We start from the raw sequence: 24,823 nt of genomic DNA, 5'->3' as shown, positions 1-24,823 counted from the left end.
ACCGCTGAAGTGCGGCTTCAGCGGTCGCGGAGGCAAAAACTCGGACATGGGAGGAGCTTGGGGAAGCCATGGAAAACGACTTCCGGGCGGCTTCGAAGCAATTCTGGTCTACCATCCGCCGCCTCAGGGGGGGAAGCAGTGCACTGTCAACACCGTGTATGGCAGGGGTGTCAAACTCATTTTAGCTCAGGGGCCGCATGGAGGAAAATCCATTCCCATGTGGGCCGGAATTGTAAAATCGTGGCATGATAACTTCAAAATAACTCCAGGTTGTTTACTTTGGCCAAAAATAGAACAAGCATATTGTGAAAACGTACAAATCACAAACAATCCTATGGAAAAAACACTTCAAGTTTGTTGAAAATTCTGAGGAAATTGGTGCAGTTTCAAAAACACAATGAGTTTAGACGTGGTCTCAGTTTATCTACAAAACCAGGATTAAACTTTAAGTCACAGTCTTTCTGGGATTGAACCAAAATCACACCATGTAAACTCTTTGAGGTATCAAACACCTTCTTTGTCATGTCCACGTATCAATCCAGAGTTAACTCAACAAACCGTGAGAATCGGAGGTAAAACAATCCAAAAGGTTATGTTTTTTCACTATATTTTCATGCCTGGCGTGGCGGTAATCCTGGAACCCGTTGGTAGAACACCTTATTTCACCGGTTTGGTCCATGTGCCGCCTGTAATGGCTCTGATATTCCGAAGCGTTTTGGGTGTATAAAAACAGTTTTATCCATCTATTATTATTATTAAGGTCATTATTATGGAAAAAGGACGCCAAAGAGGCATCTTGCAATGGTAAAAGTTGATTTTCAAGACAAAAAATTATTTTCCAGGTAAAAAGTTGATTTTCAAGACAAAAAATTATTTTCAAGGTAAAAGTTGATTATCCGCGTACACAAGATACTACCGTCTATTCTTAAAACCCACACAAAGATATTATTGGGGAGTAAGGGTGCCAAATAACGATGTGTTTGAAGTGGAAGACACAAAATGGCAGGTTTTAAGTTTCCACGCTTTACTTTGTACCTCTTGCTGGTCCTAACAGAATTGCTATTATGACATCCAATGGACACATTCAGAACAGCAGCTTCTTTCATTAAAAAAAAAAATGCAACTCATTTTAATACTTGGCAAACTCATCAGGCGGGCCGGATGAAACCTGTTGGCGGGCCTCATCCGGCCCACGGGCCGTATGTTTGACACCCCTGGTGTATGGTGAGGATGGTGTACTGCTGACCTCTACTTCGGCTGTTGTGGATCGGTGGATGGAATACTTCGAAGACCTCCTCAAGCCCACCAACACCTCTTCCTATGAATCTGTGGTGGGCTCTCCTATTTCTGGGGCTGAAGTTGCTGAGGTAGTTAAAAATCTCCTCGGTGGATGACATCCGCCCGGATTTCCTTAAGGCCCTGGATGCTGTGGGGTTGTCTTGGTTGACAAGACTCTGCAACATCTTGTGGACATCGGTGGCGGTAGCTCTGGATTGGCAGGCCAAAGTGGTGATTCCTCCCTTTAAGAAGGGGAACCGGAGGGTGTGTTCCAACTATCGTGGGATCACGCTCCTCAGCCTTCCCGGTAAGGTCTATTCAGGTGTACTGGAGAGGAGGGTACGCCGGATAGTCGAACCTGGGATCCAGGAGGAACAGTGTGGTTTTCGTCCTGGTCGTGGAACGGTAGACCAGCTCTATCTGTCCCTGAGGGTGCATTGGAGTTTGCCCAACCAGTCTACATGTGCTTTGTGGACACGGAGAAGGCATTCGACCGTGTCCCCCAGGAAGTCCTATGGAGTGTGCTCAGAGAGTATGGGGTAGCGGACTGTCTGATTGTGGCGGTCCGCTCCCTGTATGATCAGTGTCAAAGCTTGGTCTGCGTTGCCGGCAGTAAGTCGGACCCGTTTCCAGTGAGGGCTGGACTCCACCAAGGCTGACCTTTGTTACCGATTCTGTTCATTAATTTTATTGATGGAATTTCAAGGCGCAGTCAGGGTGTTGAGGGGATCCGGTTTGGTGGCTGCGGTATTAGGTCTCTGCTTTTTGCAAATGATGTGGTCAAAATGGCTTCCACTGGCCAGGATCTTCAGCTCCCACTGGACCGGTTCGCAGCAGAGTGTGAAGCGACTGGAATGAGAATCAGCACCTCCAAGTCCGAGTCCATGGTTGTCACCCCGGAAAGGGTGGAGTGCCATCTCAAAGTTGGGGAGGAGATCTTGCCCCAAGTGGAGGAGTTCAAGTACCTAGGAGTCTTGCTCACCAGTGGGAGAAGAGTGGATCGTGAGATTGACAGGCGGATCAGTGCGGCGTATTTAATTATGCGGAAGCTGTATCGATCCGTTGTGTTGAAGAACGAGTTGAGCCGGAAGGCAAAGCTCTCAATTTAATTTACCGGTCGATCTACGTTCCCACCCTCACCTATGGTCATGAGCTTTGGGTTATGACCGAAAGGACAAGATCACGGGTACAAGCGGGCGGAATAAGTCTCCTCCGCCGGGTGGCGGGTCTCTCCTTTAGAGAAAGGGTGAGAAGTTCTGTCATCCGGGAGGAGCTCAGAGTAAAGCCGCTGCTCCTCCACATCGAGAGGAGCCAGATGATGGTTTTTGGCATCTGCTCAGGATGCCACCCGAACGCCTCCCAAGGGAGGTGTTTGGGGCACGTCCGACAGGCAGGAGGCCAAAGGGAAGACCCGGGACATGTTGGGAAGACTGTCTCCCTGCTGGCCTGGGAACGCCTCGGGATTCCCCGGGAGGAGCTGGACGCTTAGGCTGCTGCCCCGCGACCCGACCTCGGATAAGCGGAAGAAAATGGATGGATGGATGGATAATTATTACATTTGAGGCCAGGTCCTTATTTTTAAGACTTTATCCTTTGTACCATTCTATCTGTATCCACGGGAGGACAGCTTGAAATTTTGGTTACGCTAAGTATTTTTTTTCCAGCCTTGTACAGGTGATTAGAAGTACCAAGCTGGTACTAGCACCAAAACAAATATCAAAATCCCCAAAACTGCATATGTGTGTGTATGTTCTTCAAGTCCTTTGGTTTAACCCAGGTGTCCGCAACCCAAAATGTTGAAAGAGCCATATTGAACCAAAAAAACAATGTGTCCGGAGCCTTATATAAGTCTTATAATGAAGGCAACACATGATGTAAGTGTCTATATTTGCTATAATAGCATATATTGAGGTGCCCATTTGGTGAATCTACCGGTCGATCATGGAGGGTGTGTCTTTTGATCACCAGCCAGGCATAAAAAAAAGATAAACCTAAAAATTAGCGATCATCAATCTTCACACTTTTGTCACTTGATTGACAATCACGGCACCCAAGCATCTTCTGAGATGACGCAGGCTGCTGTGAGCTCAGTATTAAAAAATGAACAGCCAGCAGAAAGAAACACTTTTTATTTTAACAGACTCTCGCACAGTACTTGCTGTCAAAAGCCTGGTGACCGACCGCACAGTTCCTGTCTTCACAATGAAAGGGCTGCTCCTTCCTGCCTCTACTACCAAAATAAGAGTTTCAAAAAGCCAGCACACAAAAGCTAGCAGGCTACGGAGTTTGCCGTCAATGTATTTTTTTGTCAAGGATACGAGTATGAAAGCTGGACAAATCTAAACAGAGTCTCTAAACACGAGTACAGTCGCCAATAACACTAAAAATAGATGCTAGATTTGTTGCCAATCTTTTTTATTACAGAAAGTGACAAATAATTAGAGAAATCTAAAAAAAAAAATACAAAAAATAGAAATTCTCAAAGTACATGGTACAATAAGCAGCAACTAGTTCAAACTAGAAAAAAACAATATTATGTAAGAACAATATAAATGTGTATACTATACTTAATAACATATTTGTCTTAAATGTATATTTTTTTGTCTTTTTAAAGAATATTTGCATCATAGGAACTCATGCGATGACGTCACAGCGACCACGCCCCTACCGCTAGAGGTTATCTTGGCAATTTAGGGGACACCCTGACATTGACAAAATAAGAATGTCTTACAATACGATCATGCTTTGTCAGAAATGTTTTGTAATGTTATTGTGTCTTATTTGCACCTAAATAAATGCTGGTACATCACTTTATGAATATAGAGGTGAAGGCGTAAACACAAACATATTAAACAGTGGGCTTGCTAACTATTAGGAAGGTTTGTGTCAAGTTTGCCCTCCTACAGAAACCACATAAAAACAAAAAAAAAATGTTTTCCCTCCATCTTTTTTAGATTTTCATACATTTTAAAAAAAGCTCCAGGGAGCCATTCGGACGGTGCTAAAGAGCCACATGCGGCTCTCGAGCCGCGGGTTGCCGACCTCTGGTTCAACCAAATAATTTGAAGTCAAATGGAGTTCAAGACAAGTGTGTGTATTTTAATGTATATTTGGTATAATAGTCCAACAATGCTTTCTTCTGTACAGACACCTATAAATGTTCAATTGTGAGTGACATAATACAATTTTCTTTTGATTTTTGAAATTGTTTTTCTATGTGTTTGAAGGTGTTCCCCCTCCCCCTGTGCTTGTGAAAGCCGAAGTGACTACAGTACCTAAAGACGGCCCTGTAAGAAAAGCAGTCCCGAGCCAGTTTCCTTTGTTAGAGCGGGTGAAGGGAAAGTCTTCAGAGCAGCTGAAGGCATTGGAGGAGAGTTTCCAGAGAAGCAGTACTCAGACTGACACACAACTTGGTGAGACTCCACTGTCACACTCTTCACAAGAAAATGGTTATTAAAAAAGAAAAAAAAGCTGCAGACTTTTAAATTACTGAAGAACAACAAAATGTTGGTGGTGGGTTTGGGTTGAAAAGATGTAACGTAGATTGTTTTTAGTTAGACAAAAACACTGAGTCATTATATTATTTAAACAAACTACAGTATTCCTGTAGACATATTTGGTCATCAGCTTTATTCACAGGAATTCATAACAAATTAAAATGAAATGTGTTATGTTAAGACTCAAATAAAAGGGCATCCTTCCTGCAGGCCACTCATGTTACTTTTACAAGGAAAAGTGCATTTTGTATTGCCTTGCAAAACTTTGAAATTACTTTGAAAAAACAGAGGTTGACTAAGGTTAGGATGTGTGTTTAATCAGCAATAGCTACAAATAGGGAAGCACAGTGGCACAGGGATTAGTGTGTGTGCCTCACAATAAGAAAGTCCTGGGTTCGATCCTCAGGCTCCGGGTTTTTTCTGTGTGGAGTTTGCATGTTCTTCCCGTGACAGTGTGGGTTCCCTTTTCTGTACTCTGGCTTCCTCCCACCTCCAAAGACATGCACCTAGGTTGATTGGCAACACTAAATTGGCCCTAGTGTGTGAATATGTCTATCTGTTTTGGCCCTGTGATGAGGAGAGGAATTGTCCAAGGTGTACCCCACCTTCCGCCCAAATGCAGCTGGGATAGGCGCTAGCAACCCCAGGACCCCGAGGGGACCAAGCGGTAGAGAATGGATAAATGGATGAATGCCTACAAATTTACAAACCTCGAATGTATCACTTATTCCAATAGAAAATGTTTGCATATCTCTGATTTATGTATGCATTATAACAATAATACAACCAGAAAGTAGTATTGCAAGCACATATGCAGGCTAGGGACTGTAAAAGGGGCATTTTTCTTCAAAGGGAGGTGCTGTTTTTCTTCAAACTTCAGTGCCATGCCATGTCTTGTTATTGTCAATTGGGCTGTGAGTATGTGTGCATGTTTTTTTGTATTTTTTCTACTGTTGTAAAGCACTTTGTTGCAACTTACTTGTGCATGAAAAGTGCCTTATTGATATTGATTGATTGATTAATTGTAAGCAAGATAGGAATGTCATCAGATCAATCCCATTAGACCTTTAGTAAGTGCTGAGATCTTAGGCAGTCCCATTACATGATTGCACCATCTTTCTATTTTCTGACTAAATCAGTTACTACAGAACATATAAGTACGTGGACTGAGAACATTAATATCTTAATATTTGTGTGACCACTTCACAAGAAATAAATGCTTGACTCTGAATTTGCACTGAGCCCATGGAGTTCCAAGGAACAAAGCATTCTTCTTATTGAGCTGTTTTTCTGTAGACCAACTGGCCCAGGAGACCAAGCTCTCTAAAACAGAGGTGGACTGCTGGTTTTCAGAGCGCAGGGCGCTCAGGGACAACATGGAGAAGGCTCTACTCTGCGTGACCTCCAAAAGCACAGACGACAAAGCCGACAGGCCGGGCGTGTTGCTCAATGGATCTTCTCATCGCGAGCAGGATGGGAAGACGCTCCAACCTTCAGTCCTCCCTCCTTTCCTTTCTTCTTCCTCATCCTCCTCATCCTCCCCTCCTGTACTTGCGGCCTCTTCTCCTCATCCCCCAACCTTGTCCGCTTCTGCTTCACCCCCCATTCTCACATCATCATCCTCCTCCTCATCCCCACATCCTCCCATCCTTTCTGTGTCGACAAGCCCAGCTCCCATCTCAAGTGGCTCCCTCACTCTGCTTCGAGAGGTAACAATAAACACACTCCAGCAGGCTAAGACTTAGTGGGGGAAAAAATTAGGTTGTGTTTACAATGTGACCGTGATAAAATTGGGGTTATCATACTATTTTTAAGTCGTGGTACTTTGGTTTTTGTTATTAATGTATAAAAATCAAAAACCACTTTTCCCCAAATAAGTAATGTAAATCTAATAATTTTACTGTTACATGCTGAAAAAATGCATATACATGATAAATGAACAAGACCCAACCTCCGGGCTGATGATTTTAGGTTGTCCTGAAGAATTTGGAGGTAATCTTCCTTTTTAACTGTCCCATTTACTCTCTGTAAAGCACCAGTTCCATTGGCAACAAAACAAGCCCAGAGCATAATACTACCACCACCATGCTTGACGGTAGGGTTGGTGCTCCTGGGTTTAAAGGCTTTTCCCCTCCAAAAATATTGCTAGGTATTGTGGCCAAAGACCTCAATTTTTGTTTCATCTGACCACAGAACTTTGCTCCAGAAGGTCTTATCTTTATCCATGTGATCAGCAGCAAACTTTAGACTAGCCTTAAGGTGTCGCTTCTGGGTAAGGGCTTCCTTATAGTATGGTACCCTTTCAGTCCATGGCGATGCAAAACACGCTTGACTGTGGACACAGACACCTGTGTTCCAGCAGCTTTTAATTCATTGCAGACCTGCTTTTTGGTGGTTGTCGGTTGACACTTGATCATTCTGACCAATTTCCTCTCAACAGCAGGTGATAGCTTGCGTTTTCTTCCTGATCGTGGCAGTGACAAAACTGTGCCATGTATTCCATACTTACAAACAATTGTATGCACAGTTGCTCATGGGATCTTAATCTGCTTTGAAATGGCTCCAATTGACTTTCCTGACTTGTTCAAGTCAATGATTGTTTTTTGCAGATATGTGCTGAGTTCCTTTGACTTTCCCAATGTCGCGTTTGTGACCGAGTCTAATGATTACATCACATGAGCCCTATTTAAATGGGCTCAGAGAAGTCAACAGGTGTCATCAGTCATAATCACTCACATGAAGTTATTAAGAGGCCTTGCCATGAAGCTAATTTGATTTGATGGTAACTTTTCTACATTACCTAAATTGATAAAGTATGTTGCTGTATGTATACTTTTGACCCAGCAGATTTGGTCACATTTTCAGTAGACCCATAATAAATTCATAAAAGAACCAAATTTCATGAATGTTTTTTGTGACAAACAAGTATGTGCCCCAATCACTCCATCAGAAAAAAAATTAAAATTGTAGAAATTATTGGAAATTCAAGACAGCCATGACATTATGTCCTTCAGAAGTGTATGTAAACTTTTGACCACGACTGTATATCTATCCATATGAAACTTATTTCAACTGCATTATGCCAGATATATTAGGTTTATTTTTTAAGTAACACAATAATTACTTTTCCTAGTAATTAATTACAGGGTAATTCCGTTAGTAATTCAATTAGTTTTTTTGTGGAAGTAACGAGTAAATATAATTTACTTTTTAAAAGTAATTTTCAGAACACAGCCTGTCACACAGCATCATGGACCAGTTGGCAGGTTGGTGTTCCTGGCTAAAGTATTTGTGTGTATGTCCTATAATATTGTTTAACTAAAAAAAAACACCATTGTTAAAGGTAAATTATTTTCATGTTGCTGCTCACGTTTCAACATGTCCTCTTAAACCAGGGCACTTTATTTCATATTTTGTTGTTTTGTCCGCTGAAGAATTGAGCATAGCTAAATGTTTTTTGAAAGAAGATTGGCGATTATAGTTGTTTTTTCTTATATTCATTTAAAAGTTTTTTCTTTTTTCTTATCTCAAAACTCCTCTTAAGTTGGGATCCTATTATGCAAAACTTACTTTTCTTACTTGTTGGTACTTGTTTTTGTGTATTTGGGTTACCTATCCGTCCCCAAATTTTCAAATCAAAACACGGTGGAAATATTTTGTTTCGTCAACAAATATTTCCATTCATGGGTTAGTTTATAGGCCAAACTACAACAGGATTCGGTTTAGGTCCATGTCCCCCAGTCCTGCACTAGTGTTAGCGACATTGCCAGCACAGTTTAGGGATGTTCTCTGTTTAATTGAAAGTTGCAAGAGGCCTTATGATGCAATTGTGTTTATATGTATGAGGGCACATGTGTGCCTTGTTTGAGTGTTAATAATGAAATTGGGATATTTAAGACATTTCATTTGGCTACAAAAAAATGTTCCGTGCTACTAAAAAATGTTTGTTCTATTATTTTTTTATTATTATTTAATACCACCGGTGCTACTTCTGAAAAAGCTACGCGTAAAGCACTGCTGTTGTAAATACAACTTTGTTGTATTTACCATGTTTGCTGTTAAAATTTTTTTATTTTATTTAATTTATTTTAATCAAGTCATCCTCACAATGAATGTAAGATGAGGTTGGATGTGCATGTGTCTTACAACGCTATGTCATTTGACTACTAAACAATGGCAGGAGGCAAAGTGATTGATGGCAACTGCAAAGTGGACTGCAGGCTTATTTTCAGCAAAGTCGGATAATATTTTGATGATAATGATGACCCGGTGTCAAGGGTACTAATTGCTTCAAGTGAGTTAATTAGACACAAATGATTTAAGCAAACAAACACACTGTGATACTCACACAACAAAATTTAAATATTATTTCACAAAGGCATAAGCCTCCTGGGAGCACATGGCTTATTGTGCCAACTGCTGCGTTTATTTGCAAGTAGAGTGGTTTTAGTGAGAGCTCTTCACAGATTCAATGAGGTAATTGTGGGTCGGGCATCAATTCTTTTGTAATGGCCTGCCTTTTCTCCTTGCCAGATGTTCTGTCGGACACAATGGCCAACTCCTGAGGAGTACATCCAGCTGGAGGGACAAACAAGCCTTGGCCGCACGGACATTGTCCGTTGGTTTAAGGACCACCGCTCGGCCTTTAAGAATGGCGAGACCTTGGACTGGTTGGAAGCTTACCAGACGCAAAATCGCGTTGAACAGCAAAAAGCAGGACAAGAGCAGAACGGAGAGAGTTTGGACAAACCGCAAAGTGTGTCATTGGAGGGCAAAGATGGAAAAGGTACAGTGCATTGGAGCTCTAAGTTGTGTCTATGTCTAGTTTCACACTGTTTCACGTAGTTTAACGTTACAAATTTTGACGCAGTGGATGAATCTGCTGAGAAGAAAACAGCTGCAACATCTATGGAGAGCTCCAAGCTGTCCAACCCAGACTCTGTCCAGTGGTTGACTGACTCAAGTAGTGCTGACAAGGGAAGGTGTGTGTTATGTTTTTTATTGATTCTGTCAAATAATTACATTTTTAAACAGATGAATCACAATTTGGATTAATCATTAATACTCATAGGATTATTAGGCGCTTCCATAATTTTAATTAACTTCCAGTCAGGGTGTATTTTGACGCAAAATCTGCCTGGTAGCACACCAGTTGGAGTCTTCTCACTCCTCTTTGCACTGGTGTATTTTTATTGCAAGCCGGAAAATTAACAATTTTCCCTAAAATAAGACTACAAAAGCAGAGGTGATCCAACTTTTTCCACCATTGTCTAAACACTGAAAAGTCAAAGCATGTGGGGGCCATTTTGATATTTTTTTATTTAGTTTTTATATATATTTCAAGACAGAACATTACGTAAACTCTATGTTATAGGTAACAAAGCATATTATTGGCACTTATTTGTGTTTTTTTGATATACATAACATATTTTTGCTCTTGACATTTGACCAGAAAATATAAGTACAATAACCGCACTGTTTGAGTGGAGATCTGCTTCCTAAAAAAAAGTACAATTTAATTTACAGTTTAACTTCTTTTTTTGTCAATGTAGCGCTTAGTGATTAATGTTGGAGACACCAAATGAAAATAGATCTATAGTTTTATGTATTGATACTTTTTCGTGTATCGTGCAATGTTACACCACCAAAAAAAACCTCAAACTTGAGTATTCCAATATTGTTAACAATTCTAATGATCTTTATTTTGCTCTGTTTCTAAATCAGTGGCTGAATAATGTATATGATTTTTTTTTATTATGGCAACAGCTCAATTTTATTTGTTTAACATTTCAGAACCTGCAGAACATCATCTGTCTGTTGTTGTTTATTTTGGCAGGTGGGTACAAGTGACTGTGGCTGTGGGGGAGGAGAACGAGGGAGGATTGCAAAGACAGAGACTTGCAACAGATGCTGACATTTTAAGCCTGGAACAGCCTGGGAGGGTCACTGGTTGATGGTAGGTAAACAAAATATGAGTAAAATACAGAGAGAAGAACTGCTTGTATTCGATATGGGGCAATCCCTATTAAGATGAAACAAGCTTGAATGACAACATATGCTGCTCCAAAACCTGTATGTACCTTTCAGCATTAATAGTGCCTTCACTGATGTGTAAGTTATCCTTGCCTTGGGCACTAATACACCCCCATACCATCACAGATGGCTTTTGAACTTTGCACCTATAACAGTCCGGATGGTTATTTTCCTCTTTGGTCCGGAGGACATGACGTCCACAGTTTCCAAAAACTATTTGAAATGTGGACTCGTCAGACCACAGAACACTTTTTCACTTTGCATCCGTCCATCTTAGATGAGCTCGGGCCCAGTGAAGCCGGAGTTTCTGGGTGTTGTTGATAAATGGCTTTCGCTTTGTATAGTACAGTTTTATTTTGCACTTACAGATGTAGCGACAAACACTGTAGTTACTGACAGTGGTTTTCTGAAGTGTTCCTGAACCCATGTGGTGATATCCTTTACACACTGGTGTTGGTTTTTGATGCGGGATCGAAGGTCACGGGCATTGTCGCTTACGTGCATTGATTTCTCCAGATTCCCTGAACATTTTGATGACGTTATGGATAGTAGATGGTCAAATCCCTAAATTCCATTCCAATAGCTCCAAAATGTTGTTCTTAAACTGTTCGACAATTTGCTCACGCATTTGTTCACAAAGTGGTGACCCTCCCCCCATCCTTGTTTGTGAATGACTGAGCATTGCATGGAAGCTGTTTTTATTCCCAATCATGGCACAAACCTGTTCCCAATTAGCCTGTTCGCCTTTGGGATGTATTTTTTGAAATATGTCGCAGACATCAAATTTCAAATGAGCTAATATTTGCAAAAAATAACAAAGTTTACCAGTTCGAACGTTAAGTATCTTGTCTTTGCAGTCTATTCAATTAAATATAAGTTGAAAAGGATTTGCAAATCATTGTATTCTGTTTTTATTTACAAAGTGACACAACGTGCCAACTTCACTGGTTTTGGTTTTTGTATTTAGGCTAAAACCTTTGTTAAATGCGCCAAATATTTCCTGTTCCTTGGCTAAATTCCACCTACTGTAATTCAAATTCAACATAATTCTTCAAAGTAATTGCAATTAAAAATGGCAAAATCTGATTTTTGCACAAGCCTGCTACATACAGTGTACACACTTACTAGTACAATACAAACAACAATGTGAAAATGCAGTAAAGGAACGTTACAATTCAATACTGACTAATGTATATATGAGCTGAAATAAATGTGATTAAGCAGTAGTGTTATAATATGTGTGCTACATCTTTTGTCATTTAGTTAAATTTTTTACAAATAGCTATTTTTCTGTTTCCAGGCAATTACGTTTAGGAGACTTTTTTAAATGAACATTTTAATCACTCCTATTAGCGACTAAAAGACAAGCACAGTGTCTCTGTGGGCCAAATACACCATGTGGTGCAACTTTAAAGCTTATAATTCTGGCAGAAACAAAGCAGACAAACGAGACATGACTGCTGCCATCTTGGCTCCAGCGTATTCTTATTTTTTCACTGGATATCATGCAGAGAGCAGCATGTCCCCGTGTGACCCAAAACAGAAACAAGTGTCTGCGATTGGCTGTGGCCATGAGTGGTGAACTACCCATTTAAGATACCACAGCTGCAGGAAGTTATTTGTGTCTAATTAACTCAGAGTGGTCCTTCCAAAGGACAGCATGATGGCATGGCAGGATGACAGTTGCACGACACATTCATCAGCGTGCGCGCACGCCCACACACACTCACTCACTCACTCACTCTCACACACACTCACACACACACACTCACACACACACACCCTGCTATTATTGGAGGCCGGCAGAACTGCCAGTTCAGTTAATGATGATGTTGCGTGTAGTATTTAATGGTATTTAATACAGTATTTCAAGTGACATTCACCGTTGCTTTAGAGGACATTTGATGTTTAGTGTAGGCTCACAAGGATAGTGTGTTGATATGTGGCACTGTACTGCATTTAAATAACCATGAACCTTTGTTTTACGTTTAAATCAGACTGTGTAGGCTTTAAATAAAATTAACATTAGCGCTGACTTACGCAATACTAGAAGTGATGCAGCAGTTTTTTTTCTGGATGGACTGCTGCTCTAACATTCACACAGTCAGCACACCATGAGACTTGAGGTCAGGAGCATGGAAGTGGGAGGGTTGTACCAGGACCCCAAGCACAGGGGGGCACATTCATAATGTAATATTTAGGTATTTTGCTCATTTTAAGCATACAGCGGCGTATTAATTCCCCACACACATCATAATTGCTTTTTCCAACAACTACCACTAATCATAGCAGACTTCAAGAGACCCCAACCCGACTACTTTGGGACAAATAATGGTCCAGAAACTTACCTTTTTGAGCCTGAAAATACAGAGGATGAGCTACAAGTTTTAGAATCCGAGTGATAAGCGCAGGTGCCATACAATAAGTACAATTTAGGAACAAAATAAAACAATCACTTACTGTACAATGTACTAATGGGATGTTAATATATTTCCGTATAGATGTAGAATTATTCAGAATCTTCTTGGAGATGAAAATAAATAAATAAATTGTGGCTGCAAACAAGTGTCTTTGTGTCATTCTCGCGATCTCTGTGTTTAAATTTATTGTCAAAGTTGACCAACTTCTTGTTTTGGGAGCACAACCTTCGACTATACAAGTGAAATGCATGATTCATAATCTAGAATTAACTTTCACCAGCTCAGAGATGATGTAGCTGCTCACCGGCTCATTATGTCAATAGCTGCACGAGCAAGTTAATCTCTGTTATCACGGCGCCGCTAAGAGTAGTTTCTCTGCGTTAGCGGTTATAATAATTATATCACTAATGTTTGCTCGATATTCAGATCACGACATGTAAATGGAGTATTGTTGGTGGTTTTTGAATGTTTGTTTTTCTAGGGCTTTATGGGCGCAATAGACGACTCCCATAAGCTTCAATGTTAGCCAACTCTTACAAATTAGAATGCATAAAAAATAAAGACGTGTTGTTTTTTTTTTATATATATAAGGATTTTAATTTGAGGCTTCACGGTGGAAGAGGGGTTAGTGTGTCTGCCTCACAATACAAAGGTCCTGAGTAGTTCTGGGTTCAATCCCGGGCTCGGGATCTTTCTGTGTGGAGTTTGCATGTTCTCCCCGTGAATGCCCGGGTTCCCTCCAGGTACTCTGTCTTCTTCCCACTTCCAAAGACATGCACCTGGGGATAGGGGATCGGCAACACTAAATTGGCCCTAGTGTGTGAATGTGAGTGTTGTCTGTCTATCTGTGTTGACCCTGCGATGAGGTAGCGACTTGTCCAGGGTGTACTCTGCCTTCCGCCCGTTTGTAACTGAGGTAGGCACCAGCGCCCCCCGCGACCCCAAAGGGAATAAGCGGTAGGAAATGGATGGATGGATGAATTATAATTTGATAGTATAAACTCCCAAAAAGTTTAGTTCCCCTTTAACTATTATTATCAAGTATTAGGATTGTGCTAAACATGTTACACACCCAGAACAAGCAAGAGGAGGCATGCCAGCTAAGAAAGCTAGCGGCTAAGCTGTCTAGAAACAGCAGAAAAAATAAGTGCTTGGTAAAGTTTAGGAAGCGTAGATGGGAAGCGCCTTACAGCAGAAAGTAAACCGTTATTAACAGCAAATTAACAAGTAAATTAATGAGAGTTAGAAGATAATATAACAGCTGGTAACTGTTGATGTGCCAGCTGTGTCGCAGCCAGAAGTGCACTACAGATAAGGAAGCAGATCGACCCATAAATCGGTAGTGTGAACATCAAGGGCAATATCAGAATAGGTTTGATAGTAGAGTGATTTGGTTGCTGTTTTTATTTTCTTAAAAGCCTTATTGCAAACTCATGGAATAATTCCTTGGACACAGAAGGACTTTGAGGGCAAAAGATAAATGATTTAAATCAGCAACATGTGGTAGTTTTTGATTAAGTTTCGTTATTGTGTAATATGGATGTTGTTTCACTCAAACAATTGCATATAATAAAATAGAATAAGGAATTACTTTGAATATTTTGCTGACATTTTTGAATGGTTAATCGCACTCAACATAAATAAATACAAATATTTACAGTCAGTACATGTGATTGGTATCAATCAACCATCAATCAATGTTTACTTGTATAACCCTAAATCACTAGTGTCTCAAAGGGCTGCATAAGCCACAACAACATCTTACATCAGGGCAAGAAAAAACTCAACCCAATGGAATGACAATGAGAAACCTTGGAGGGGCCCGAGCTCACCTAAGATGGACTAATGCAAAGTGGAACAGTGTTCTATTGGTCTGATGTGTCCACACTTCAAATTGGTTTTGGAAACTGTGGATGTCAGGTTTTGGAGCAACATTTAATGCCATTCAAGCAAGGTTATTATGGACGCCCCTGCTTATTTCAGCAACACAATGCCAAGCCACGTGTTACAACAGCGTGACTTCATAGTAAAATAGTGTGGGTACTAGACTGGCTTGCCTGTAGTCCAGACCTGACTCCCATTGAAAATGTGTGGCGCATTATGAAGTTTAAAATACTACAACAGAGACTGTTGAACAACTTCAGCTGTACATCAAGCAAGGATGGAAAATAATTCCACCTGAAAAACTTCAAAAATTGGTCTGCTCAGCTCCCAAACGTTTACTGAGTGTTGTTAAAAGGAAAGGCCATGTAACACAGTGGTAAAAATGCCTAAGTTAATGATTATTTGCAAAAAAAAAATAAGTTGCTCAGTTCGAACATTAAATATCTTGTCTTTGCAGTCTATTCAATTGGATATAAGCTGAAAATGATTTGCCAATCATTGTAGTCTGTTTTTATTTAAGATTTACACAATGTGCCAACTTCACTGGTTTTGGGTTTTGTTGATATGTTAATCCTATCATTAAAAACTCAAAATCCTAATTAAGGTTTTTACATGTTTTTCATAAAGAGATGGTTTCAAACAAACCCATGCAATAATTAGATTCTTAGTGCATGTGTGTATGGGGTGGCAACGTCTAAGTTTGGTGTGGAATGGGGGGCCTTTCGGAGTGGTGTATATGGGGGCCCGGGATTTGGTGCTACGCCCCTGCTTAAAGTTGACACCTTGTTGTCTTTTGAATGGCCGCCTTGTGGGCCCACATGTTGCGTCACTTCCCTGTTTCCTTTCTGTTCCAGATGAAGCAAATTAATGCGTGACTCACAGAAGTGTGACGTCAGAGACAAGATGCCAAACGTGGATGTAACGCCGTGCCGCCGCCGTGGTCACAAAGCCTCGTGGACCTCCTCTCTCTCACGTGTCCACGACGCGGTGGAGCAGATACTTGCGTTTAAAGGCGTGCCAAAGCTGGACTCGATGATGACAATATCCTTGTAAATATACTCTGTACAGTTTTACCGGGGAAAGTTTTGGGGTTTTTAAGACCGACCTGCCCGATATTTAGAATGTTTTGTGTTGTTTTATGATCATGTAAAATAGCTGCATATTTGCTTCAAATCAATTATTTTGGGGGGTAAAACTGCAACCGCCTACTGCTCAGTCTGAGTAATGTTTGATGGCACTCGCGTTATTGTTGGACTTTCTTAGTGCTTTGGCCGCCTCATCTCCAGCTTTGGCGTTCCTCTTGTAGCCCCCGCCCTTTTTGGACTCCAATAAGAGCAGCCTCAGTCGTGGAAGGAAAAATGAGAGAATCGATTTGCGTGAGTCTGGATTCACAGCTGGAGGCGGAGGCAGATGTTTGCCACAAAGACAGATGTGCCGTCCGAGACCAACTGCGATGAACAATAGAATGCACTAACTTGTATCTTTTTTTCCAATCAGCTGGTCTGCTCCTGCATCAGCACCTGAGGCAATAACAGTGCAGAATGTTGCTCTTTCTCCTCTACTAATGTTTCAAAAGAGTCTGTCTGATCGCACCATGCTGCCTTTTATGCTCGTTTCCCCGCCAACATGACGGTTGATGTCTATGGAGAGAAAAAAAACAACACATGGACATTCTTTACTAAACTTGCAAGGCGGGAGGATTTTTTTCGACTGAAGCTTTTTATGTTTGAGTGTGAATCTTGCTCGGCTGTAAATTGTGAACTCGTCTCGTTTGCTCTCAGCTTTCCTTTTTTCTTTTTCATCTCAAAAGGAAATGAGTTATTTCTGTACATGCTTTAGAATTTGGGAAATCAATCCTGTGGTGAACATGAACTGTGTTTATTTTTATTTTTACTCCAGATTTAAAGGTGGGCTGCTGTTTATTTTTGTCCAGTTGTATCCCCCCATGCATTATTTGTGCAAGCACTGTTTGAGATTCAACTGTCACTTTGATTTGATTACGCCGGTCTAAAAAAGCAAGACGAACCAGCGTTGCTTCTGCTTTGTTCTCTTGTTCAAGCGACTGTCTCAGCGGCGTGATCTGGCTTCTAAGAAATACTGCCTGCGTTTTCATTTTCTTCTCTAACTAAATAAATACACAAAGCCATTCTTCGTCGGGAAATGTTTTGCTTACTGGAGAAGAAATCCGTGTTTTGTTGTTTTTAAATTAAGATGTCATGTTACACCACTGTATAAGGTAATGCAGTGGTCTTCAGCGGGGGTCTGTGACCACCATTGGGTCCCCAGAAATACTGCAAAGGAGTCGTGAATTGTTTTTATTTTTTATTTCATACTCCCTTCAGTTTTTTTTATTTTATTACAAATGTAAATGTCTTTGAATAGAAAAATGATCCAACACACCAGTGTAGTTTAAAACAAAAACATGAATAATTATTAATTTTCCTCATGTTAACGTTTAAGATAACTTGCGATTACTAATTACCAGCTAACGATTAGTGCGCTAGATGTCAGCTAGATAACAGCACAAGCTGCTAGCTAGCAATTAGTGCGCTAGTTGTTTGCTAGTTGTAAGCAATTAGTGCGCTAGTGGGTAATGCACTATTTGTCAGCTGGCAATTAGTGGTGAAAGCTGCCAACTTTTGATTAGTGTGCAAAGTGTCAGCTGTTAAGTAGCGGTGCAAGCTATTGATTGATTGATACTTTTATTAGTAGATAGCACAGTACAGTACATATTCCGTACAATTGACCACTAAATGGTAACACCCGAATAAGTTTTTCAACTTGTTTAAGTCGGGGTCCACGTTAATCAATTCATGGTACAAATATATACTATCAACATAATACAGTCATCACACAAGTTAATCATCATAGTATGTACATTGAATTATTTACATTATTTACAATCCGGGGGGTGGGATGAGGAACTTTGGTTGATATCAGAACTTCAGTCATCAACAATTGCATCAACAGAGAAATGGACATTGAAACAGTGTAGGTCTTATTTAGTAGGATATGTACAGCCAGCAGAGGACATAGTGAGTTCAGATAGCATAAGAACAAGTATATACATTAGAAGTACATTTGAGTTGTTTATAATCCGGGGAGATGGGATGTGAATGGAGGAGGGTATTAGTAAAGTGTTGAAGTTGCCTGGAGGTGTTGTTTTAGAGCGGTTTTGAAGGAGGATAGAGATGCACTTACTTTTATACCTGTTGGGAGTGCATTCCACATTGATGTGGCATAGAAAGAGAATGAGTTAAGACCTTTGTTAGATCGAAATCTGGGTTTAACGTGGTTTGTGGAGCTCCCCCTGGTGTTGTGGTTATGGCGGTCATTTACGTTAAGGAAGTAATTTGACATGTACTTCGGTATCAAGGAGGTGTAGCGGATTTTATAGACTAGGCTCAGTGCAAGTTGTTTTACTCTGTCCTCCACCCTGAGCCAGCCCACTTTGGAGAAGTGGGTTGGATTGAGGTGTGATCTGGGGTGGAGGTCTAAAAGTAACCGGACTAGCTTATTCTGGGATGTTTGGAGTCTAGATTTGAGGGTTTTGGAGGTGCTGGGGTACCAGGAGGTGACAGCTAAAAATGAGTGTGCTGCTTGTCAGCTAGTGATCAGCGCACCGAATAGCGATTAGCACACTAGTGGTCTGCTTGCCATTAGTCCGCTAGTTGTTGGCTAATTATTAATGCGCTATTGTCAGCAATTGGCGGCGAAAGCTGCCAACTAATGATTATTGCGGTAATAGTCAGTTGTTATGCCAGCTAAAAATCAGGGTGCTACTTGTCAGGTATAAGCTGCAGTTTTCTGTAATGTTTGAATATATTTTCGCACAGGAATAAGATTACCTTTAAGTCCATTTTAATTTTAAACACAATATCAATTTTATACAAGGTAAAAAAAGTAGGTGGTCCCTGGCTCCCCGCTTTATCTCTTTAATTTGGGGGCCCCTGATAAAATATAGCCATAAGATTAGTGTTAAAAATGTGGAATTGAGAGAATATACTGAAACATTGACCCCTTACGACAAATTAGGAGTGATGCTGTGTCACTTAAAGCCGTGATGTTCGTCACTTTTTACGCTGGTGTCTATCTCAGCTACAAACGGGCAGAAGGCGGGGTACACCCTGGACAAGTCGCCACCTCATCGCAGGGCCAACACAGATAGACGGACAACATTCACACTCACATTCAAACACTAGGGCCAATTTAGTGTTGCCAATCAACCTATCCCCAGGTGCATGTCTTTGGAGGTGGGAGGAAGCCGGAGTACCCGGAGGGAACCCACGCAGTCACAGGGAGGATATGTAAGCTCCACACAGAAAGATCCCGAGCCCGGGATTGAACTCACAACCTTTGTATTGTGAGGCAGACACACTATCCCCTCTTCCATTGTGCTGCCCGCCTCAATTAGCCATCACTCGAGTATATGTAATTGGCAGCAAATCAACGCTAATCCAAACAATTCTGAACATTTTACATGTCGATACAATCCTTTCCTGGTGATGAAAAAAAACTCTCAGACTAGTTTATCTTTTCAATAACTGTTATATTTACAAAAACACAAATCAGCAGTGATCAGAGGAAGTCTTTACTACATGGAGTAGTGCTTACTATCGCCCATGTGTGCCGACTACCTTTGGCACAAGTCATCTCATAGGGCAATAAGGTGGCAAGAAACAATCTAAATCAACCAGTTTACAGCATCTCTCGTGTTGACTTTAAAGGGTGGAAATGGGTCAGGTGGAAGAAAGCAAGAAAGGGGAGTTGGAAGAATCACAATAAGAACCAAACATTTATTTTCTTTGTTTCGTATCATAAATGGTAGAAACCCAGTACAGTTCTGTTGTGCACTGGGAGTGAAAATACAGGCTGCCTTTGATACTTTTAAATTAAAAAGAGGACTAATTTAGAGTTTTAAACAGAAGAAAGTGAAGAAGCGAGCATTTTAACCTGAGCACACTGAAAGGAGTCAAGCAGAAGAGCTTTTCTCCTCATATTCATTAATCCCCCAGGCGGAAGCCTTGGCCCCAGTTGTGACGTCTGCCCCCGGCTGCTGGCGCCTGCTCCTGTGCTGCTGGTCTCCTAGTGGGAGGGACGCCGAAGCCTGACACACCTCCCCTTCTGCTAGGGAAGAGTCGATACCTGTTGGGGGGGGGGAACAAAGGGCAACATGAGAACCCAACAAAAAAAATAAACTATAAACTAAATAAGTTAGTGACATGTACCTCAATGTACTTCACAATCGTAATGTTAATGTGTCAATATTTGGGATTTAAGGTTTAAAAACCTATCAACTGATAGTACTCAACGACGTTCGAGTAGAGAAAAGAGTTGTTCAGGGGCCCTCTGGGCTTTTGAAAAAAAATACAGATATTTAAGTTATAAACAAGACGCAACGAATGTTAATAAACAAATTCATATAGCCATGAAAGTCTAGAAGTTTGCCGGACTCAAATTAAGAATGTCTAATACCACCTAAACCCCTTATCATAAATACAAAATGGTTTGTTCCACCTGGATAGCAGCAAACCTGGCTACGAACATTATCCTCAACAAAGACGTCATCAAAGCTGACCGTTAAACATCACACAAAGCACCAACGTTTTGGAACAAGGATGAAGTGATGGAATAGATAAAGAAAAAATATCAAACAAGTATAATGCTAATAGTGGCAGCATAGGAGAAAGTTACAGTGGGGCAAAAAAGTATTTTGTCCGCCACCGATTGTGCAAGTTCTCCCACTTAAAATGATGACAGAGGTCTGTAATTTTCCTCATAGGTACACTTCAACTGTGAGAGACAGAATGTGAAAAAAAAACCCAGGAAATCACATTGTAGGAATTTTAAATAATTTATTTGTAAATTATGGTGGAAAATAAGTATTTGGTCAATCATTCAAAGCTCTCACTGATGGAAGGAGGTTTTGGCTCAAAATCTCACGATACATGGCCCCATTCATTCTTTCCTTAACACGGATCAATCGTCCTGTCCCATTAGCAGAAAAACAGCCCCAAAACATGATGTTTCCACCCCCATGCTTCACAGTAGGTATGATGTTCTTGGGATGCAACTCAGTATTCTTCTTCCTCCAAACAGTTTATATCAAAATGGATACATGGATGATACAGCAGAGGATTGGGAGAATGTCATGTGGTCAGATTAAACCAAAATAGAACTTTTTGGTATAAACTCAACTCGTCGTGTTTGGAGGAAGACGAATACTGAGTTGCATCCCAAGAACACCATAGCTACAGTGAAGCATGGGGGTGGAAACATCATGCTTTGGGGCTGTTTTTCTGCTAAGGGGACAGGACGATTGATTTGTGTTAAGGAAAGAATGAATGGGGCCATGTATCGTGAGATTTTGAGGCAAAACCTCATTTCCATCAGTGAGAGCTTTGAATGATTGACCAAATACTTATTTTCCACCATAATTTCCAAATAAATTATTTAAAATTCCTACAATAGGAATTCCTGGATTTTTTTTTTCACATTCTGTCTCTCACAGTTGAAGTGTACCTATGATGAAAATTACAGACCTCTGTCATCATTTTAAGTGGGAGAACTTGCACAATAGGTGGCTGACTAAATAGTTTTTTGCCCCACTGTATGTACAAGTTTCAATTTTGCAACTCATTGCCCAAACTTGTCGTGTGCTCAAAGACCCTTGATTAAAGTTAGAAACATAGGCGTCACTAGTTTTTAAAGACAAAGGGAGACTTACTAATCATGAAATCATAATAATAATAATGATGTATTACCGGTATTAGAATTAGTTTTATCCACTGATGATAAACATACTTGTGTCAGCTAATTTTTGCATTCTGAAATAAAGGAAAACTATAACCATATTTAAGTGAATAATGACATGTATGATTATTTAAATTCATATTCTGGCCACTTTATATTTAATATATTGGCTTTTTTGTAAATAAATAAATACATATCTAAGGGGAATGGATGTAGTCAAAAACCTAATTAAGGTTTTCACATGTGTTTTAATAAATTGTTTACAATCAAAACTATGCAATATTTAGTTTTTGACTACATGTAAACATTCCAAGTGTGTGTATATGGGATAGGGGGGCTAGACCCCTGAAAGTACCTACTTTTAACAAGGGAAAAAGCATCAATAAAGAGTAGCGCTGTAAGAAGTTAATGTACTATGGAGTTAGAGTGAGATTATGTTGCTTTAAACCCAAACTGTACAAAATATACATGTTGTTTTGCTCCCTATTTTCATAAGCTGAACTCAGAGATCTAAAATGTACCCAAAAGGCCTATTTGTCTAAATTATTGTTTACAATCCATCTCACTTTCCGCAATATTCCATCCACCTCACAGGTGTGGCATATCACGATGCCGACTACCCAAAGTTTTTTTATACTGACAAATAGTAGCAGGAAAAACGTACAAGAACTCTGGCGTGGACAGGAAGTTGCGTCCTCCAAGGTCCATGGGATATTTGAACATGAGGAAGAAGTAGAGGTGACCCACCAGGTTCCCAATGAGCTCATTAACAAAACTGTGCCAAAATAGCAGAGAAGCAGCTTTAATGGGTGATGCAGAATAAATAAGCGTATGGTGTCAACAAAAGAAGGCTACTTACGAGCCTCCGATGATGAAGTTGAAGATCAGGATGACCCATGGCAAATAATGAGCCTGGACAGAGAAGGCGCCTTGGTTTTTTATGCTTTAAAGGCCTACTGAAACCCACTACTACCGACCACGCAGTCTGATAGTTTATATATCAATGATGAAATATTAACATTGCAACACATGCCAACACGGCCGGTTTAGTTTACTAAATTGCAATTTTAAATTTCCCGCAAGGTATCCTGTTGAAAATGATAAAGCGTATGATGACGCGTGTGCGTGACGTCTCGGATTGTAGCGGACATTTTTTTCCAGCCCGATCCAAGCTATAAGTAGTCTGCTTTAATCGCATAATTACACAGTAATCTGTGTTGCTGAATCTTTTGCAATTTGTTCAATTAATAATGGAGAACTCAAAGAAGAAAGATGGAGGTGGGAAGCGGTGATTTGCAGCTGCCTTTAGCAACACAAACACAGCCGGTGATTCCTTGTTTAAAATTCCCGAAGATGAAGCTTAACTATGGATCAGAGCGGTCAAGCGAACATGGTTCCCGACCACATGTCAACCGGCAGGTTTCGGTGAGAAAATTGTAGTAATAAGTCGGCTCTTACCGGAGACATCAGCGGAGCTTGCGTCCTCCTGCAGCTGCTGCAAACTATTACCTCCTCCAACCGGAGACACTGGCAATCAACACACCCGTGGCCTCACACCTCCGACTTTCAGGTACTATATAATCTCACTAAAACACTAGTAACACAATAGGCAGATAAGGGATTTTCCAGAATTATCCTAGTAAATGTGTCTAATAACATCTTAATCGCTCTCGCTGCCCTTGCCTTTTTTTTTTTTTTTCTAGTCCTTCACTCTCATTATCCTCATCTACAAACCTTACATCCTCGCTCAAATTAATGGGGAAATTGTCGCTTTCTCTGTCCGAATCGCTCTAGCTGCTGGTAGCTATGATTATAAACAATGTGAGGATGTGAGTAGCCCTACAACCCGTGACGTCACGCGCACATGGTCTGCTACTTCCGGTACAGGCAAGGCTTTTTTATTAGCGACCAAAAGTTGCAAACTTTATCGTAGATGTTCTCTACTAAATCCTTTCAGCAAAAATATGGCAATAGCGCGAAATGATCAAGTATGACACATTGAATGGATCTGCTATCCCCGTTTAAATAAGAAAATCTCATTTCAGTAGGCCTTTAATGGCAGTTTAATAAAAGGGATGTTACCTTGAATCTTGTTCCAAACCAGAAGGAGACAATCATGTCTTTATTGAACTGAGCCCAGATATACAGCACAGACATGATCAAGGGGATCATCAGCAGCTTAAAAAAAGCAAAAAGCATCCAGTCAAACAGCATCACTCTCCCCATTTTTAAATGTTCTTTCCTGGACACAATAATTGTCTAGACAGTTTTATTGGTTTCCCTGAGTCTCGGTTGCCTGGCAACTGGTTAACTAGCTGTGTCACTAAGGATCCACTCATGAAAACAAAAAGAGTTTATTATTTAAACTCACACTCTGACTTTTTTTTTAATGCCTACCTGCATGTCCATGAGCATCCCAGTTATCTACAGCTTCAGTCAAGGTAATCAATCACAGCTGGAGAAGGTGAATCCTGGCAAGTGCAGGCTGAACTACATGTCGCTTTTGTGAATTACTCAACTGCAATTATCTCATCGAGCATGATTTGTGATGAGACTCGTTTTGAGAGATACTTGAAAAGGATACAACAATGCAGATCCAGTTGAATAAGAGCATGAAGACGTAGTCTGCTGGTCGGCCATCAAACGCCCCTTGAAAATCAAAAAGAAGCAGGATGTATGACACACGACAACAACAAAGCATAGTGCGTGCAAGTAATCTCACCTGTCTCTAACCGCGTTGAGTAGTTGTAAAGGAAATACAGGTTGACCAAAAACAGGAAGCCAGTATTTGGGTACACTGGGAAAAACAGGGTGGCCGTTACTGGCCTCCACAGCTGAGGAGGTAAATGTAATATAAATTACACATGTAATGAGAAATAAACATATATTGAAGGCACATACCATATTTCCTTGAATTGCCGCCGGGGCGCTAATTAATTTAAAACCTCTTCTCATCCT

General features: G+C 40.6%; 2 protein-coding genes across 2 annotated transcripts in view; one reads left to right on the top strand and one right to left on the bottom strand.

Moving 5' to 3' along the window:
* zhx2a (zinc fingers and homeoboxes 2a) overlaps window positions 1-17,258 on the top strand; it is a 67,476-nt gene extending 50,218 nt beyond the window's left edge. Inside the window, exons 8-13 of the mRNA XM_061916331.1 lie at window positions 4,506-4,691; window positions 6,072-6,484; window positions 9,309-9,561; window positions 9,646-9,757; window positions 10,612-10,731; window positions 15,967-17,258. Of these exons, the coding sequence (XP_061772315.1) occupies window positions 4,506-4,691; window positions 6,072-6,484; window positions 9,309-9,561; window positions 9,646-9,757; window positions 10,612-10,729 (1,082 nt within the window). The 3' untranslated portion in view covers window positions 10,730-10,731; window positions 15,967-17,258. The remainder of the gene's footprint in view (window positions 1-4,505; window positions 4,692-6,071; window positions 6,485-9,308; window positions 9,562-9,645; window positions 9,758-10,611; window positions 10,732-15,966) is intronic.
* Window positions 17,259-19,640: 2,382 nt separating this feature from the next.
* derl1 (derlin 1) overlaps window positions 19,641-24,823 on the bottom strand; it is a 7,356-nt gene continuing 2,173 nt past the window's right edge. The window contains exons 2-8 of the mRNA XM_061916332.1: window positions 24,588-24,699; window positions 24,450-24,514; window positions 24,263-24,289; window positions 23,948-24,043; window positions 22,725-22,777; window positions 22,530-22,640; window positions 19,641-20,257 (exon numbers count right to left, since the gene is read on the bottom strand). Coding sequence (XP_061772316.1) covers window positions 20,116-20,257; window positions 22,530-22,640; window positions 22,725-22,777; window positions 23,948-24,043; window positions 24,263-24,289; window positions 24,450-24,514; window positions 24,588-24,699 — 606 coding nt within the window. The 3' untranslated portion in view covers window positions 19,641-20,115. The remainder of the gene's footprint in view (window positions 20,258-22,529; window positions 22,641-22,724; window positions 22,778-23,947; window positions 24,044-24,262; window positions 24,290-24,449; window positions 24,515-24,587; window positions 24,700-24,823) is intronic.

Source organism: Nerophis ophidion, linkage group LG11, assembly GCF_033978795.1.
Source record: "Nerophis ophidion isolate RoL-2023_Sa linkage group LG11, RoL_Noph_v1.0, whole genome shotgun sequence".
NCBI lineage: Eukaryota > Metazoa > Chordata > Actinopteri > Syngnathiformes > Syngnathidae > Nerophis > Nerophis ophidion.
This window is presented reverse-complemented; position numbering and strand designations above follow the sequence as displayed.